The sequence below is a fragment of the Phalacrocorax aristotelis genome, chromosome 1, assembly GCF_949628215.1.
Source record: "Phalacrocorax aristotelis chromosome 1, bGulAri2.1, whole genome shotgun sequence".
NCBI classification, from domain to species: domain Eukaryota; kingdom Metazoa; phylum Chordata; class Aves; order Suliformes; family Phalacrocoracidae; genus Phalacrocorax; species Phalacrocorax aristotelis.
The window spans coordinates 37,417,043-37,431,725 of NC_134276.1; the positions used below are offsets into that span (position 1 = coordinate 37,417,043).

Sequence of the window (14,683 nt, forward strand, 5' to 3'; positions counted from 1 at the left end):
GCGTGTGCTCCATACATGCATTCAAAGGCAGATCTTTTTCGTTGTAATGTGAAACAAGGGTCAGAAAACATGTGCATTACTGTTCACTCTGTAATGCAATGAAGAATAGAGCATTTCAAGAGTGAAGGTAGATTGTATCAGCAAACTGCATGTTTCAAAAAGAAGTCATATATTGTGGAATGAATCCTCCACTATATTTTGCGTTTGGAGTTGTTAGCTGATAGCCATTGCAGTCAACTGAGTAAGCCAGTGAGCCATTCCTGACAATTAATGATTATTTTTTTAGTTCCATATTTATAGAAAAGAAGAAAAAGATACAGATAGAAGGAGGTGTTCATGTGATAGTAAAAAATAGGCATTTCCTGTTGAAAGAGGAAAAGAGTAAATAAATAAGATATCTGAAAAATAGGCAAATATTTCCTAGGACAATAAAAATTAGCAAAAGCTACTGGCATTTTAAAATATTCAATGTTATTCATCTACTTATCTAGCCATATTCTTATTTAGCCTTCATCAACGAACATATGGTAATAGAAAGCTACATTTTTTTTTATTTTTTTGTCATTAAAAAGTTCTTAGAAAAAGAATGCAACTGAATGACCATTTACCAGGAGAAATCTTTTAAATTATAACGTTCTGAACTCTGCCTGCCTTGTTTAACTTCAAATACAATTTGATAACATCATTTACAGGTTTTGGGAGAAATATGATCATATAGGTCTAGGTCTAGGTCTAGGTATATGTCCAGACTTGTGTATAAGGGGAATCAGATTTTAAATATATGTGTATATGCATATATTTGCATACATATATATGTACATATATATATGTGCATATACATATATTGAAAGTCTGGGTTCCCCTATACACAAGCCTGTACTTTGGTACAAAGTTTGTATGCTGATGTTTTATGTACATGGATTGTTTACTTTTCATTTACGTTTCTGCTGTATGTGTATGTGTAATTTAAATAATTAGGGTGCAATTAAATAAGAAATAATATTGTATTTATTAACTCAGTTTGGCTACACTGAATCACTGTTTAAAAAAAATTCCTGAGTTTCTTCTTTGTTATCATTATGCAAATTTCATATAATTAGTGAGTCAAACTAAGATATCTCAGTTTTAGCCCTTGAAAGGAGCCAACTATCTAAAGCATTAATTAATTAACTTTATAGTGTAACATATTTAGGGTGAAGTCAGTATCCATATTTAATTCGGTTCACAATATTTATGAGGAAAGTGTAGGAAATTAAAAATAGCACAATAAAAGTATTTTTTTCTTTAAGCTTGCTACAGAAGGGAGATGTTAAATATAGCTCCTCTGGTAATATAGAATAAAATATGTAAGATATGTCTTATGTTGCACCAAAACACTTACCTTGCATTGCATTTTATGGGTTACCAACATAACTCTCATCCTACATCATCTTAATCTTCTGTACAGTATACATTTCCTATCTAGGTGACTGTTGTTTCCAGATAGCTCGTCTCCTTTTCTTTCTACGGCTGATAATTTACCAGTTCTATTTTAGTGTTTGTTCTCCCCTAAGTAAGTGCATAAGACACTTCTGACTGTTTACCCTTAAAGCTCCAGAGAGTTAGGAAAACCTCTAGGCTGCTTCAGTTTATTGTACACACTTGCACTGTTAGGGGTTTATTTTCAACAGGAGGGAGACAAGTTAGAGATAAGGACTGATGGTGCATATCACTCTACCAGCACATCTTGCTGTACAGCACAGTGTATGACCTATTTTACATAGAGATATATATATATTTACCTTTAAATTTATTCTATTTTCTCATATATACTAATTTGGCCCTTGGTGGTGATGGTTCACTTTGTGTTTATAGTTTCTGCTGCTAGTACAAAAGTGCCTGTTCGATTTTCTTCACTGTCTGCTAGCTGTAGCAGTCAAAATTACAGGTTAATGGTGAGACGAGCAGCTTATAATGTATGATAATCAATACTCAAAATCCATTTCCTAAGATGTGACATAAAAGAGTGAAGTGAAAAGACACAGATTTTCAAGAGTAGACCACTAAAGCTCATGCAATGCAGGTGCTTTTCACTTCAAGGTCATTCAGTATTTGTTTCTTCTTCTTTTTTGGCTTCATATTTAATTCAGTCACTGCTAGGATGCCCAGGGAGCAGAAATGGCAAGTTAGTCGATACTGTGAGTATGAATGCAAGTATAAAAACTGCTTTAGAAAATGCAGGAAATGAGAAGGGAAAGGAAGATATGGCATGCAATATATATAACATATATATGCTATATGATATATATATCTTTTACTTAGAGATTGCCAGCAAACTTTGTATTTTTATTGGCAGTGACGAATAATGTAAATGCTCTTACATATAAGAGCATTAAAAACATGTAAAAACTGGAAAAGCATGTAAAAACTCTTACATATAAGAGTTATCCCCATACCCAGTGTATGTGTACACACATGCTTAAGAGATAAGAATTTAAAACCTTCAAACATAACTTGGTTAAAACAAAATTAACCTAATCAGTCTTGAATACCTCAGAGCATAGTTTTTGGCGCAGTGCTGAATACGTAGTGTTGTTAACTTATTTCCAGTGGCTAAGAACTTCTCTGATCTTTACCCTTCATCTAAAGTTCGTTCATTTCAATCTCAGTTCAGGGAGTAATTTTATTTTATTTTTTTAAACAAATAGAGTTCAGACAAATTTTAGAATAAGAGACTGTCGAAATAGCATTTCCTGTTTTTATAATTCATGTGTATACATACATAAGTTGTCAATGTAGATAGCAGAGAATTGTATATACATTTAGCTATATACATTTATATACATAAACATTTATTTAATATACTTTAAGATAATATGACACAGAACTATTACATATAAAGAAGGAAGTTTCGCTTCTAAAGATGGTCTTTTTATGGTTTAATGAAATAGGCTGTAAGGTATTGAAATCTTCCCAAATGTGTTCACTGATGGCCTCCCAGTATACTATGAGCTCTTGACACTTCAAATATGGTTATAAAGTTTTACACGAAGTTCTACTTTTTCTTTCTGTTGGAAAGACTCCTGCTTTAATGGAATAATGGAAAAAAGAGAGAGCAGCAGAGAGAAGTTTTGATCAATTAATAGTGCAGTTCTGAGCACTTTATGGTAGCTAACATAGAGCAAGTTTCTATTTTCATCTTTTGTTAAAAAGGGATGGAAATTATTTACAAAAGTTCATACAAAGGATAGTTAAGTTTACAAAATAGAACAGTTAGTTGGAAAGCTATTTAATTGCTAAGCCTTTAAATGCATCAGGAAATCAGCGTTGTCATGAATTTCATAAAAGAGAAAAATAATTTTAGGTATGGTTAGAAAAACCCTAAACAAGACACCTATTGTTTCTCCCTACTCTATAGGTCCCCTTTTAAACCTACAGGCTGAGCTTGCCACAAATCTACTCTGTAGGATTAAGGAAGAGAAAAAGACTACCATTAATTAATAGCAAGCATTTGCAAAAGCTAAATTTCTAGAATTAACACTGAAAGGGTTGGGCTCGGGGCATATTTTTGTTTGTTTATTTCTGTTGGATTTCTGTGATAAAATGTAATCAAACCTGGCAAGTATTAACTACTGCCCATCCCATGCTAAAGCTTGGAACCTTTCTCTCCAATGCTCTTGCCCCATATGCCTTTTAAAATATATTGATTTGGTTAGTTCTGTGGAGTTTTATGTTTTTATTTTTTTGAGGGAGAGGGAGGGTAACAGTTTCACTTGGCTGTTTTAAGCAGCAGCTCTTTGATGCTGTAGAAGCTCTGGAAAGCTAGATACAGAGAACTTTAGTGGAGGTTCACTAATGGGTGGAATGAGTTGTATAGCAATGTCCTTTATTTGTTTGACTCTCTTTTCATTAAGCAATTGTGACCACATATGTTGTCTCTATGGCTATGCATACCAATGCCATCTCATTCAACTAAAGTAAAATCAAACCTGAATCTCTTAAACTCTTCTCAGTTCTATCATTGTGTTACAGTCCAAGGTTTGTCTTTTACTCTTGCTTTTCGTTATGATAATTCTAATTTTTATTGTACACTAAAACCAGCATGCAGCTTACTTTTCCTTGGAGGTCATAGAATCATAGAATGGTTTGCATTGGAAGGGGCCTTGAAAGATCATCTAGTCCAACCTCCCTGCCATGGGCAGGAATATCTTTCACTAGATCAGGTTGCTCAAAGCCCCATCCAACCTGACTTTGAAATCTTCTAATGATGAGGTATCCACAGTTTCTCTGGGAAACCTGTTCTAGTGTCTCACCACCTTCATGGTGAGGAATTTCTTCCTCATGTACAAGCTAAATCTACCTCTTTCAGTTTATGCAGCCTAGGATATAATTTGCTTTCTGGGCTGCAAACACACATTGCTGGCTCACGTCCTATTTTTCATCCACCAGTATTCCCAAGTCTTCCTCCACAGGGCTTCTGTTCCTGATCCATTCATCCCCCAGTCTGTATTGATACTGGTGATTTCCCTGACCTAGGTGCAGGACCTTGCACTTGGCCTTGTTGAACTTCATGAGGTTCACAGCTGGCTTATTTCTCAAGCCTGTCAAGGTCTGTGTGGATGACATCCGTTTCCTCTAGTGAACCAACAGCACCACTCAGCTTACTGTGGTCTGCAAACTTGCTGAGGGTGTACTCAATCCCACTATGTCATTGATGCAGATATTAAACAATGTTAGTCCCAGTGTGGACCCTTGAGGACACTACTGATTACTGATTTCCGCTTGGACACTGAGCCAATGACTGCAACCTTCTGCATGCAGCCATGCAGCCAATTCTTTATCCATCTAACAGTCCATCCATCAAACCTGTATCTCTCCAATTTAGCAGCAAGAATATTGTGGGAGACCTTATAAAGACTTAACAAAACTCTAGGCTGATGACATTCATAACTCTTTCCTTGTCCACTGATGCAGTCACTCCATCATAGAAGGCCATTATGTTAGTCAAACACAATCTGCCCTTGGTGAAGCCATGTTGTCTATAATCACCTCTCTGTTTTCCATATATTTTGATATATCCTTCAGGAAGATCTCTTCCATGATCTTACCAGGCACAGAGGCGAGGCTGACTCACTTTTATGAATTTTATGTTTAATGCCTTTCTGTTACATTTGTTTCCTCAAAAACCACTTTGTTCTCTCTCTGTATCTCATTCTCTCTTGCTTTCAATATTTTTTTAGGGTTTACACCAGTCTTAAATTTTAAACTCTTGAATGAAGGGAGCATGTCTAGAATGACACTTTTTCACAGGACTGTGTCATTAACAAGAATCAGTTCTGAGTAAATGATCTTACCCCAATTTAACTGATCTTTGTGATATAACACATTTTTATTTAAATTTAAGTCACATTTATTCCTGTCTTTTTAGAAATGTGAACAGTCAAATCTGTTTACACTATTGGATTCTCAGAATTCACCTTTGGTGTTTCTTCCTTGTCAGGTTTCTGCAGTGAAACTGTCCATGAATCTGGTGGTGATATTGTAAGATTACTAGGAATTTAATTTCCAATTTAGAAAGATGATGGTCACATAAATTTTCCTTATCTTTGGGCCAAGAAGTTTGTTCTGCTTTTTTGAAGACCTGTTGTGCATGTCTCTGTGTGTGTGCCTACATTTAAAGGTATAATCATAGGTTTTTTTGCCTAACTGGAATTCCAGACATTTTGTAAATAACAAATTCCTCAAATAAAAATGAATATTTGAACACATCTGACCATTTTGTGGTAGGAAATGCTTAATAGCTAAAGCCCAGTGTATAGCTGATTGAAACCTAGAGCGGATTCTAATAGTATTGACTAGAGAGTACTGAGAAAAAAAGGAAAAGAAAGAAACATGGATTAGAATTGTGTTTTTCTAAAAAACAGATTTAAGGGGTATTTCTGGAATTTTTCTTATCCCTGACATTGGGCTAGAGTCATGGGTACAATTTTAAAATTGTAATGGTGACCCAGACATATTCTGTTAATGTAAAATGACAGACAAGCTAAGGTTTTTGAAGCAGAGAGTTTTATGTCTTAGAATTGTAAAAAAGGATGTATCAAAATTTGTTCTAAATGTAGTGAATAAAAAGTCTTACTTAACTATATTCTTTGAAAGAAATAATATAGAAATACTATCTGAAAACATTATCAGTTCAAATACTGTGTCACAGTTTGTCATTCTTCCAAATTGTATGTATTGAGCAAATCCATTTTCACTTACTTGCACCAAAACAAAAAGGGGAAAACTGATTACATGATCCATACTCATGTTTAATAAAATTGCAATATGCACTTTTTGACAAGCTTATATTTAATGCATACTGATGGAAAATTCTAGCTCTCTGTTCTCAGCAGGAAAAGTAGGCTTTTTAAGAAAACCTTTTTATTTTGTGACTGTCACACAACGTAACAATTATAAACGAAATGGAGGTGACAAAAATGAAAAGCCAGCTTGCTGATTTTTATGAAGTGTTTGTATTTCCAGAAAGGCAGTCATTGCTCAGTTATTTGATTTGAAAAATTAATCCTGATAATGCCTTTTGAGTTCCTTAAGTACTGTTCACTCTTTTCTAGGATGAGTTTTACAGAACAAAGCCTAGCAGATTTCTACAGCAGATTAGTTTACAGATGAAGCTCAATTCCACTGAGAATGATTCTCTAATGACACCTTTATACTTCCATTGGGCTGTGTGAATGCTTTAATACATAAAGAACAGACTTAAATAAATCTATTGTCTCAAGTAACAGGTATATGCAATCTTCCTGAAATATTTTAATTATAGCTGCTTCTTTTTCTCTATAATTAAGAAACCAGATGTCAAGTAAGCCCATCACATGTTGATTATAGCCTATCCATTAGTTTAAAGGAATATGCTTATAATTAGAGTTTTTTTCTCTTTCTCCTTTGTTTTACAGAGCAAGAAGAATGTGTTAACTGCACAGATGAATGCAGAGTGCTTGGTCATTCTGACAGGTGTTGGATGCCACAGTTCCCTGCAGCCAGTCAGGCTGAGAATGCAGATTATCGCACAAATCTCTTTGTACCCACAGTTGAAGCTAATGTTGAGACTGAGACATATGAAACTGTGAATCCCACTGGGAAAAAGACTTTTTGTACATTTGGGAAAGACAAGAGAGAGCACACTATTCTCATTGCCAATGTTAAACCTTACTTAAAAGCCAAACGTGCCCTGAGTCCTCTGCTTCAGGAGGTTCCCTCAGCATCGAGCAGCCCAACCAAGACATGCATTGAGCCTTGCACCTCAACAAAAGGACCACTGGATGGTTGTGAAGTGAAATCAGGAGCCTTGGCTGAACCAAGCAGCCAGTACTTGTCAACTGACAGTCAGTATCTATCGCCTAGTAAACAGTCAAAAGACGCTCCCTTCATTGCATCAGATCAGATGGCTAGGGCCTTTGCAGATGTACATTCCCGAGTGAGCCGAGACTCGAGTGAGATGGACTCTGTTCTGGAGCAGTTAGACCGTTCAGCCCGGGATCTAGGCAGGGAGTCGGTGGATGCCGAGGAAGTTGTGAGAGAAATAGACAAGCTCTTGCAGGACTGTCGGGGAAGCGACCCTGTGGCTGTCAGAAAGTGAGGGAGAAAATAAGGACAGGCTGGCAGTTACGTTCCTCTTCTGCTGATTAAAAGTAAATAAATAAATAAATCCCCTGGGTGTAACAGATTTACAGGAATGAAGGAAGACCAATGCTGCTTTAAGGCTTTTAGTGAACATCTGAAGTGCCCACAAGTATGTTCTTTTCACTGCTCTTTCTTTTTGACAGATAACACTGGTTTCATTTTGACCAAGCTTTCATTAGGACAGAGTCAAGTACACTAAGAACAAAATGAAAGAAGGGAAGACGGTGCCATTTTGACAATCTGATAGGAAGGTGTGAGAAAGGTGGAATGGAAATACGTCTGATACTTTAAGACTGTCCTCAATAGCTGATGCTGACTTTACTGTTTACGTATAAACCCCAAGAAAAGCAGGGTTGAACAATTCTGATCTGTGGTGGATTTCCAGCAGTCACCACAGGCTTCTACTGAAAGTCCTAAAAAGAGTCCTTGTAGTAGTCCAAGCGACACCAAACATTAACATTCACTTGTGGTAAACATTTATGTACAAAGTTATCTGCCACAAATAAGAAAAAAAAAAAGAACAAGAAAACAAAAACCCCATTCCAGATCATTATTCAATGAAACATATCCTGACCATTAGTAAAACACTTCATATCATATTAAGGTTAAATGTAAAATGATATAGTCCATCTTGTCCTGCACACACATAAGCTAATTCACTCAGTTAAAAAAAAAAAAAAGATTTTAATATCTATTTAGCATTTTAGTGTCCAACAAAACTATAAATAGTTAGTGGTAAGTTTTAAAAACACTGAAGTAAAATAATGTTTGAACGAAAAATATAGTTACCTTTAAGGGTAATACACAAAAGAAATTAACATTATTAACACTTTTTTTATTCATTTGTGGACACTAAAATAGCTCAGGAAAGTGAAAATGTCTCAGACATCCACAAAAATCACATGATCATTTAAATGTGCAAATGTAAGAAGATTCAGTGTGTTTACATCAAATGACATATTTTTATTGATTTATTGCAGATTCAGTGCATATGAGCCAAATTGTTGAGTGTATAAGAGCTATATTGTGTATTTTATTAAATTAATATATAGTTGTGTTGCAAAAATATTTGGGCTTATATTGTAAATGGCAAGTGTTGCCTCGGTAGCTGTCGAACTCTATGAGTTTTGTTTTTTCCTGCTTCCTTTTCCCCATGGATTGTGGGAAGCAGTGCCTCAGAGCAAAGTCTCTTGTTTAATGTATGGTCTACGAAGTACTGCAGTACATAATCTGTTCAAAATGTGTTTGAGTGAGCTGATGGAGCTAACTGAACGGCCTACAAATACATCCATCAGTCATGGTTATGTGCAAGTCCTTGTAGAAGCTTCTATTGCAAACCTGTGTTTAATAACAAAAATTACACTCGAACCAACATCTGGAACCTCCTTGGTTTTTTTCTTTTTCTACACACATGCAGCCAGCCTGTTTAAGGTAGGATATTTGATTGACTTCTTAAGAGATGCCACTATTTCCAAAGTTTTGCTATTAAGTTCATAGAGCTGAAAAACACATCAGTGCCAATGTGGCATAGGCAGTATTTTATCTGGTTCTTTAAAATGTGCAATTGCTTCCTCCAGTTCTAGATATACACTGCTTATTTGGGGGAGTGTTTTTTGTTTGTTTCACACACTTTCTGAAAAGTATTTGCAAAATAACTTGGGATATTGTTTCTACTTTTTATTCTTTTTTTTCTAAGTGTGTTTTTATTGCATTTGAAAAATTCAAAATTGCCTTCAGATGGAAGTTAAAAACCAGCCCACATTCAAAATGAACTTGCACAGAACAAGAAGAAACAGAAAAATAAAATGTTTAGCTCAGGATTTGTCCCTTATATACTTCAGATACTCTGTTGGAAATACCACTATGGTGCATTGTTTAAAAATGTTGTATTGGGTTTATATTTAATCTGTACTATACAAACCTATAGAAAGAGGTTGGCAATCTCAAATCCTACAAAGCCATAGTTTTCATCAGTTCAAGAAAGAAAGTTGACCCAACAGCCTATTTTGATGTTAGGATTGCTGTTAAATGGTGATTTTAGCTAGTCAGTCCTACAATGAATTGTCTTTGGGAGACAACCATACTGACAGTTTGCTTTTAGCTCCTCCTGTTAAAAGTCTACAATTACATGTGAAAAAAAAGGATCTTGTACATGTTTTATCAAGCTACTCTCCATGTTTTGGACAATTTATGTATCTAAAATGTGGTGTTGTCTGTGTTATATATTTTATTTTTTTCTTTTGTTTTAGCCAGGAGACCCAAGATTGGTTTTGCTTGATAGCTTGATAGCTTGAAATTCCATAGTGGAGAGGATTTCTTATTGTTTGATCAGTCTCTTATACGTATTTCCATGGTGCTCATCACTTCAGTGTCTGTGCACCAAGTCTTTAGATCTGCCAGTGAGATCCATTATTCAGCAAAATCTAAGCCAGTATGTAAACGCAGTCAAGTGATGGAGATTTGTGTATTTTATAAATGATTTTAACACTGAGTAACCAATTGTACAATTCATTGTATGTTTCTGAAGACATAAAACCACAACATTCTGAGAAAGGGCTGTGCCAATGTAAGAAGAATTTACCTTAAGGCTCTCTGTCACTAGTGATTTACTAGCTTTAGCTGTTTAACACATTATCTGTATTTAGTAGTGATTATTTATTTACCACTCAGAGGTAATTCAGAATTCATGACTCACAGCTTTATAGAAGAGTTTAGGAAATCTTGCTTTTATTTAATTTGGCTGACAACTGCCTTGTGTTGTAGATCTCTGGCATACTGCTTCCAATAAGGATATCCCAGGTTAAAAAGTCTGTTTCACAATTTAGAATGGATATATAATGAACCGATAAATCAGCAGAGCTTATAATATGTGAGTTTTGCTGGTTCAGTCAAAATTAACATAACTCTGTGTGAAGGAAGTACTACACACAAAAGTATTAAAGGGTATTTTTTTCTCCATGGTATCTCTACTATCACCGCTGGAGAAAGAGGCAGCAATGAAAGATAAAGTTTATGAGTTATTTCTATCATTCCTTACATACATGTTTTATAAGACTGAAAGAAAATATCTGCCACATTATTATAAAGAGAATGGTGGAGTTAAGGGAGGCAAGTCAAGCAACTAATAAAATTGTACTGTACACTGTGAATAGCAAATAAGGCATTCTATATTTTTTTTTTTTTATTGATGAAAGCCAGCAACTGGGAGTTCCTTAAACTATTTGCCAATCAAACCAGGGCTCAAAATCAGACCCTTTTTTTTTTCTAGTAATTTTTTTTTCTTGGCATATTTATCAGGAAAGAAATTCTCCTGAACTGTGATTTGTCACTTGACAATGTAGGTTTCCCAGTCCAAGTTAGCCCTAGAGGTCAAACACTACTCATAGTGGAGCAAGGTACATCATTCAAACAAACTTTCAAGCTGCTTGCTGTCCAATGGAAGGGAAATTGCTGAGGTCAAGGAGGAGTCTGAAGCCTAGCATAGTATACGCCCACTCATTAGTGTTTCTTTATTTTTCTTTTGACATCAGGCAGTGATTATTATTCCATTAATTCAAATGGGAGTTTGGCTATCAAGATTTGTTGATTTGAAGTGTAATTGAATGAAATCTGATTAAGGTTTTGACTTCTCTGGCCCAGTTGTGATACAGGTTGGCATTCACATTTATCAGCCCCTGTCTCCCCATATGGCTCAAAGTTGCACCAATGACTGGTGAATGACACAAAAACCAAACAAAAGCAGCATACATTGTATGGATTATCTCAACCGCTATTGTTTAATGGCTGTGTTTAATGTGACCTATCTGGAAAATGAGGACTACGAATAAAAAGCAATTACTAATAGTGGTGTTGCCTGCTTTTGCATTCATTAACACAGAAGAAATGTGTTAAACGCTGCATACCACAGGGAGCCTGATGGTAATTACTTTGGAAAAGCAACTTGTGGCAATGCGGCTGTTACAGCTAGTTATCAGTTTGCCAAAAAAATGACAGTTCCTGCTTCATTTATTAGAAATGTGTAACCGTTTTCTCTCAACAGGAAGGTGGTGAAGAGTTTTCATCAAGCTGGGTAGGTTTATCTTTTAAGCAGCTGATGTGCTGAATCCCTACAGGCTGTTATTTGCTCATAGAAACTTGGAGCTAAATAAAGTATAGTTTGGTTTAGCACACTGGTGTGAGTTCACCAAAAGCACTATGAATTAGGGTATAAGTTCTCAAAGACTGTCAACCCAACATGAAAGATCAAAACACTGCTTGAGTATACAAGTGGAGAAAAAAAATCTGAAGAATGTAAGGGTTGGGGTTTTTGTTTTTTGTTTTTTGTTTTTGTTTTTTTTAAAACGTGTCTTTCTTAAGAGCCTGAATAATAGAGGTAAATAATTTTATTCATGTTGCTGTAAACAATGTGACAAAATGCTGGGAAAAATATGACTAAATTCTGTGTCTGGTTGTTTTGAGTTTGTTGTTATAATTTAACACTTCTGTTAACCTCTTTTTTGTGTGTTTTTTTTTTTGTTGTTGTTCTGTTTGAACATCATGATCAATCCCTCAACATATGTGGCCCTTTCTTTCTGCTCCTGCGTGATTGTAGCAATGACATACCAAATAGTGTAAAGCCTCCACGCTGGATTTTTTTGGGGGGGTTTGGAGCTGGTTTGTTTGTGGCTTTTAACCAATAATTAAGTAAATAAGCATTGATTTTGACAGCTAAATAGAATTTTAATTTGTTCAGAATACTACAGGTGTTATGAAGATATGTGCTAGTCCTGCAGGCTGAATTACCTTTTATCTGTTGCATGTTTTCTGCAAGTATCTTTGCCAGAAACAAACCCAGCCTGCATATAATTAGTTGGCTATCCTAGGCACAGAAACCCCATTTTGTTTTCTTCCCTTTTTCTTGCTACATATATTTGTCTTTCTACAGGCTGAATTCCAAAATCTAGCAAGCCACTGTCTGTGCAGAGTCCTGCCAGAATGTACCTTATGCTGCTGAAGGCCTCATTGGACATGGGATGTTGCTGTCTTCAACTGTGTGTAATTCAGAGGTTGGCTGGATCCACAGTATATGTAGAACAAGTCATAAAGCATCCTTGCTTTTCTTTACCCAGAATACAGAGTCATTGATTTCTCATTTGGAAAGTGGCCAGTTTGTCAAACAGATTCTTAGATCTCCTTTAAGCCAACCACGTATAACTGCTTCAGGGTGTTCACTCATGGGATAAATACCCTATCCTTATCCTTCATTGAGTCTAAGACATGAAAGCAGCTGAAAGCTTATTTCTTCAGTTAGTAATGTTTCCCTAAAAATGAAATTTCTCCAGTAGAAAGAAGGGACAGCTATCTGCTGTATGTATAGCTTGATTTGTGAAAGGTCACCTTACTATCAGTGGTGCATGCAGAAATGGAACAGGGAATTAATGAGCCATCTAAGAATTTTCTGAGATGTATATTCCATAATGCATATGTTATGACTCAGGGAAGAGAGCACAGTATCTTGGTTTATTTATTGCTGATGGTTCTTGATAATGCTTGGCTCACAAAAACATTTAGTTCAAGTTGTGGGGCAATATTTTTCTCTGATTGGGAGACCAATTCCTTTTTAATATTTTTTTAGTTGGTTATTTCTTCCCCTCCCCCAATTATATGCTGGTCAAATAGTGAGCCCTTTGTTAGTTGTAAAAATTAAAATAATGTTCTGACATGGTTCCCTCCTTTAGGTTGTTTGGGCTAGAGTGTTGTGGTTGCGCAATGCAACTGCTCACCACCTGCTGACCGATGCCCAGCTCCCGAGCAGTAGTCCCTGCCCCCCAGCCAACTCCCCCCAGTTAATATACTGAGCATGATGTCATATGGTACGGAATATCCTTTGGCCAGTTTGGGACAGCTGTCCTGGCTGTGCCCCCTCCCAGTTTCTTGGTGGGAGGACATGAGAAGCCGAAAAGTCCTTGAATAGTGTGAGCACTATTTAGCAACAACTAAAACATCAGAGTGGTATCTACATTATTCTACTAAATCCAGAACACATCACTATACCAGCCAAAACCAGGACATACTTTTTATCTGGGCAAGACTCCAAAATGTCCATAAACATTCTTTGATATATCTTGGTAAGAAACAGGAGTATAGACATGGCTTGAAGCATAGATTACTGGACAACAGATTTAGATTTTGACCAACTGAGAAATAGAAAAATTAAAATTCCATTTCTGAAAACATGTTGCATTTAGTTGCTTGACCACTAACCTTATGGAAATCTTAATAAGGTGCACCTACTGAACTGCTGCCAGAGAACTAGAGGATCAGTTAGTCAGTTATCCTTAACTTTTTCCAAGTCAAAACCAACATTGAAGTTGCATCTGGAAATCAGTGGATTGCTAGTGCAGTACAGAAAACATATTTGTAATATGTTTGCAAGAAGAAATACTCCTTAACAAATTTGCAATTACATTTTGTAATAGCTGCAAATTTTCCATCACTTTAGGGGCAATCACATAAAGAACTCTTTTCAGTGGTTTGATTTGAAAGTGATAAAAAAATGGATTACTGTCCTGGCATCAACATTAAAATGTCGTAGATGTCTATCCATCGGAAAATGACATTTATCTATTTCTGTTATTACTGACTTTAGAAGAATGTTCCATGCATCTATTTTTTTAACCCTTTTACAACAGGCATCTTTTTTGATGCTACAAGTTATAATGATTTCCGCAAGTGCCCCTTTTATTAGTCACCACACCCTCCTTTTCATATGTTCTTTTAAAATACTTTACAGTGCAAATTTATCTCACGTAGAGAATTTAGAGCAGATTCCTCATCTGCCTTCAAAGATGTTTCACACTTTATACATATAATTAAAAAAATATTAATCATAATATTTGTAGATAAGACCTCCATTTATTTCTTAAAATTCTTTGTTTTAAAATTTGATCACACTAAAGTTGCTAAAATATATTAAAACAAATTTTTTATTTTCCAGTTGAAACACTTATATTTTTATGAACAAATTCTTCATTCACTGTTC

General features: G+C 35.5%; 1 protein-coding gene across 4 annotated transcripts in view; it reads left to right on the forward strand.

Moving 5' to 3' along the window:
* Positions 1-12,154, forward strand: part of PCDH17 (protocadherin 17) — a 93,851-nt gene extending 81,697 nt beyond the window's left edge. For 3 of the 4 annotated variants that reach the window (XM_075087982.1, XM_075087973.1, XM_075087965.1), the window contains one exon: positions 6,936-12,154. In XM_075087982.1, the coding sequence (XP_074944083.1) occupies positions 6,936-7,618 (683 nt within the window). In that variant the 3' untranslated portion in view covers positions 7,619-12,154. The remainder of the gene's footprint in view (positions 1-6,935) is intronic. The other variant, XM_075087992.1, reaches the window with a different exon arrangement.
* Positions 12,155-14,683: the final 2,529 nt, after the last annotated feature.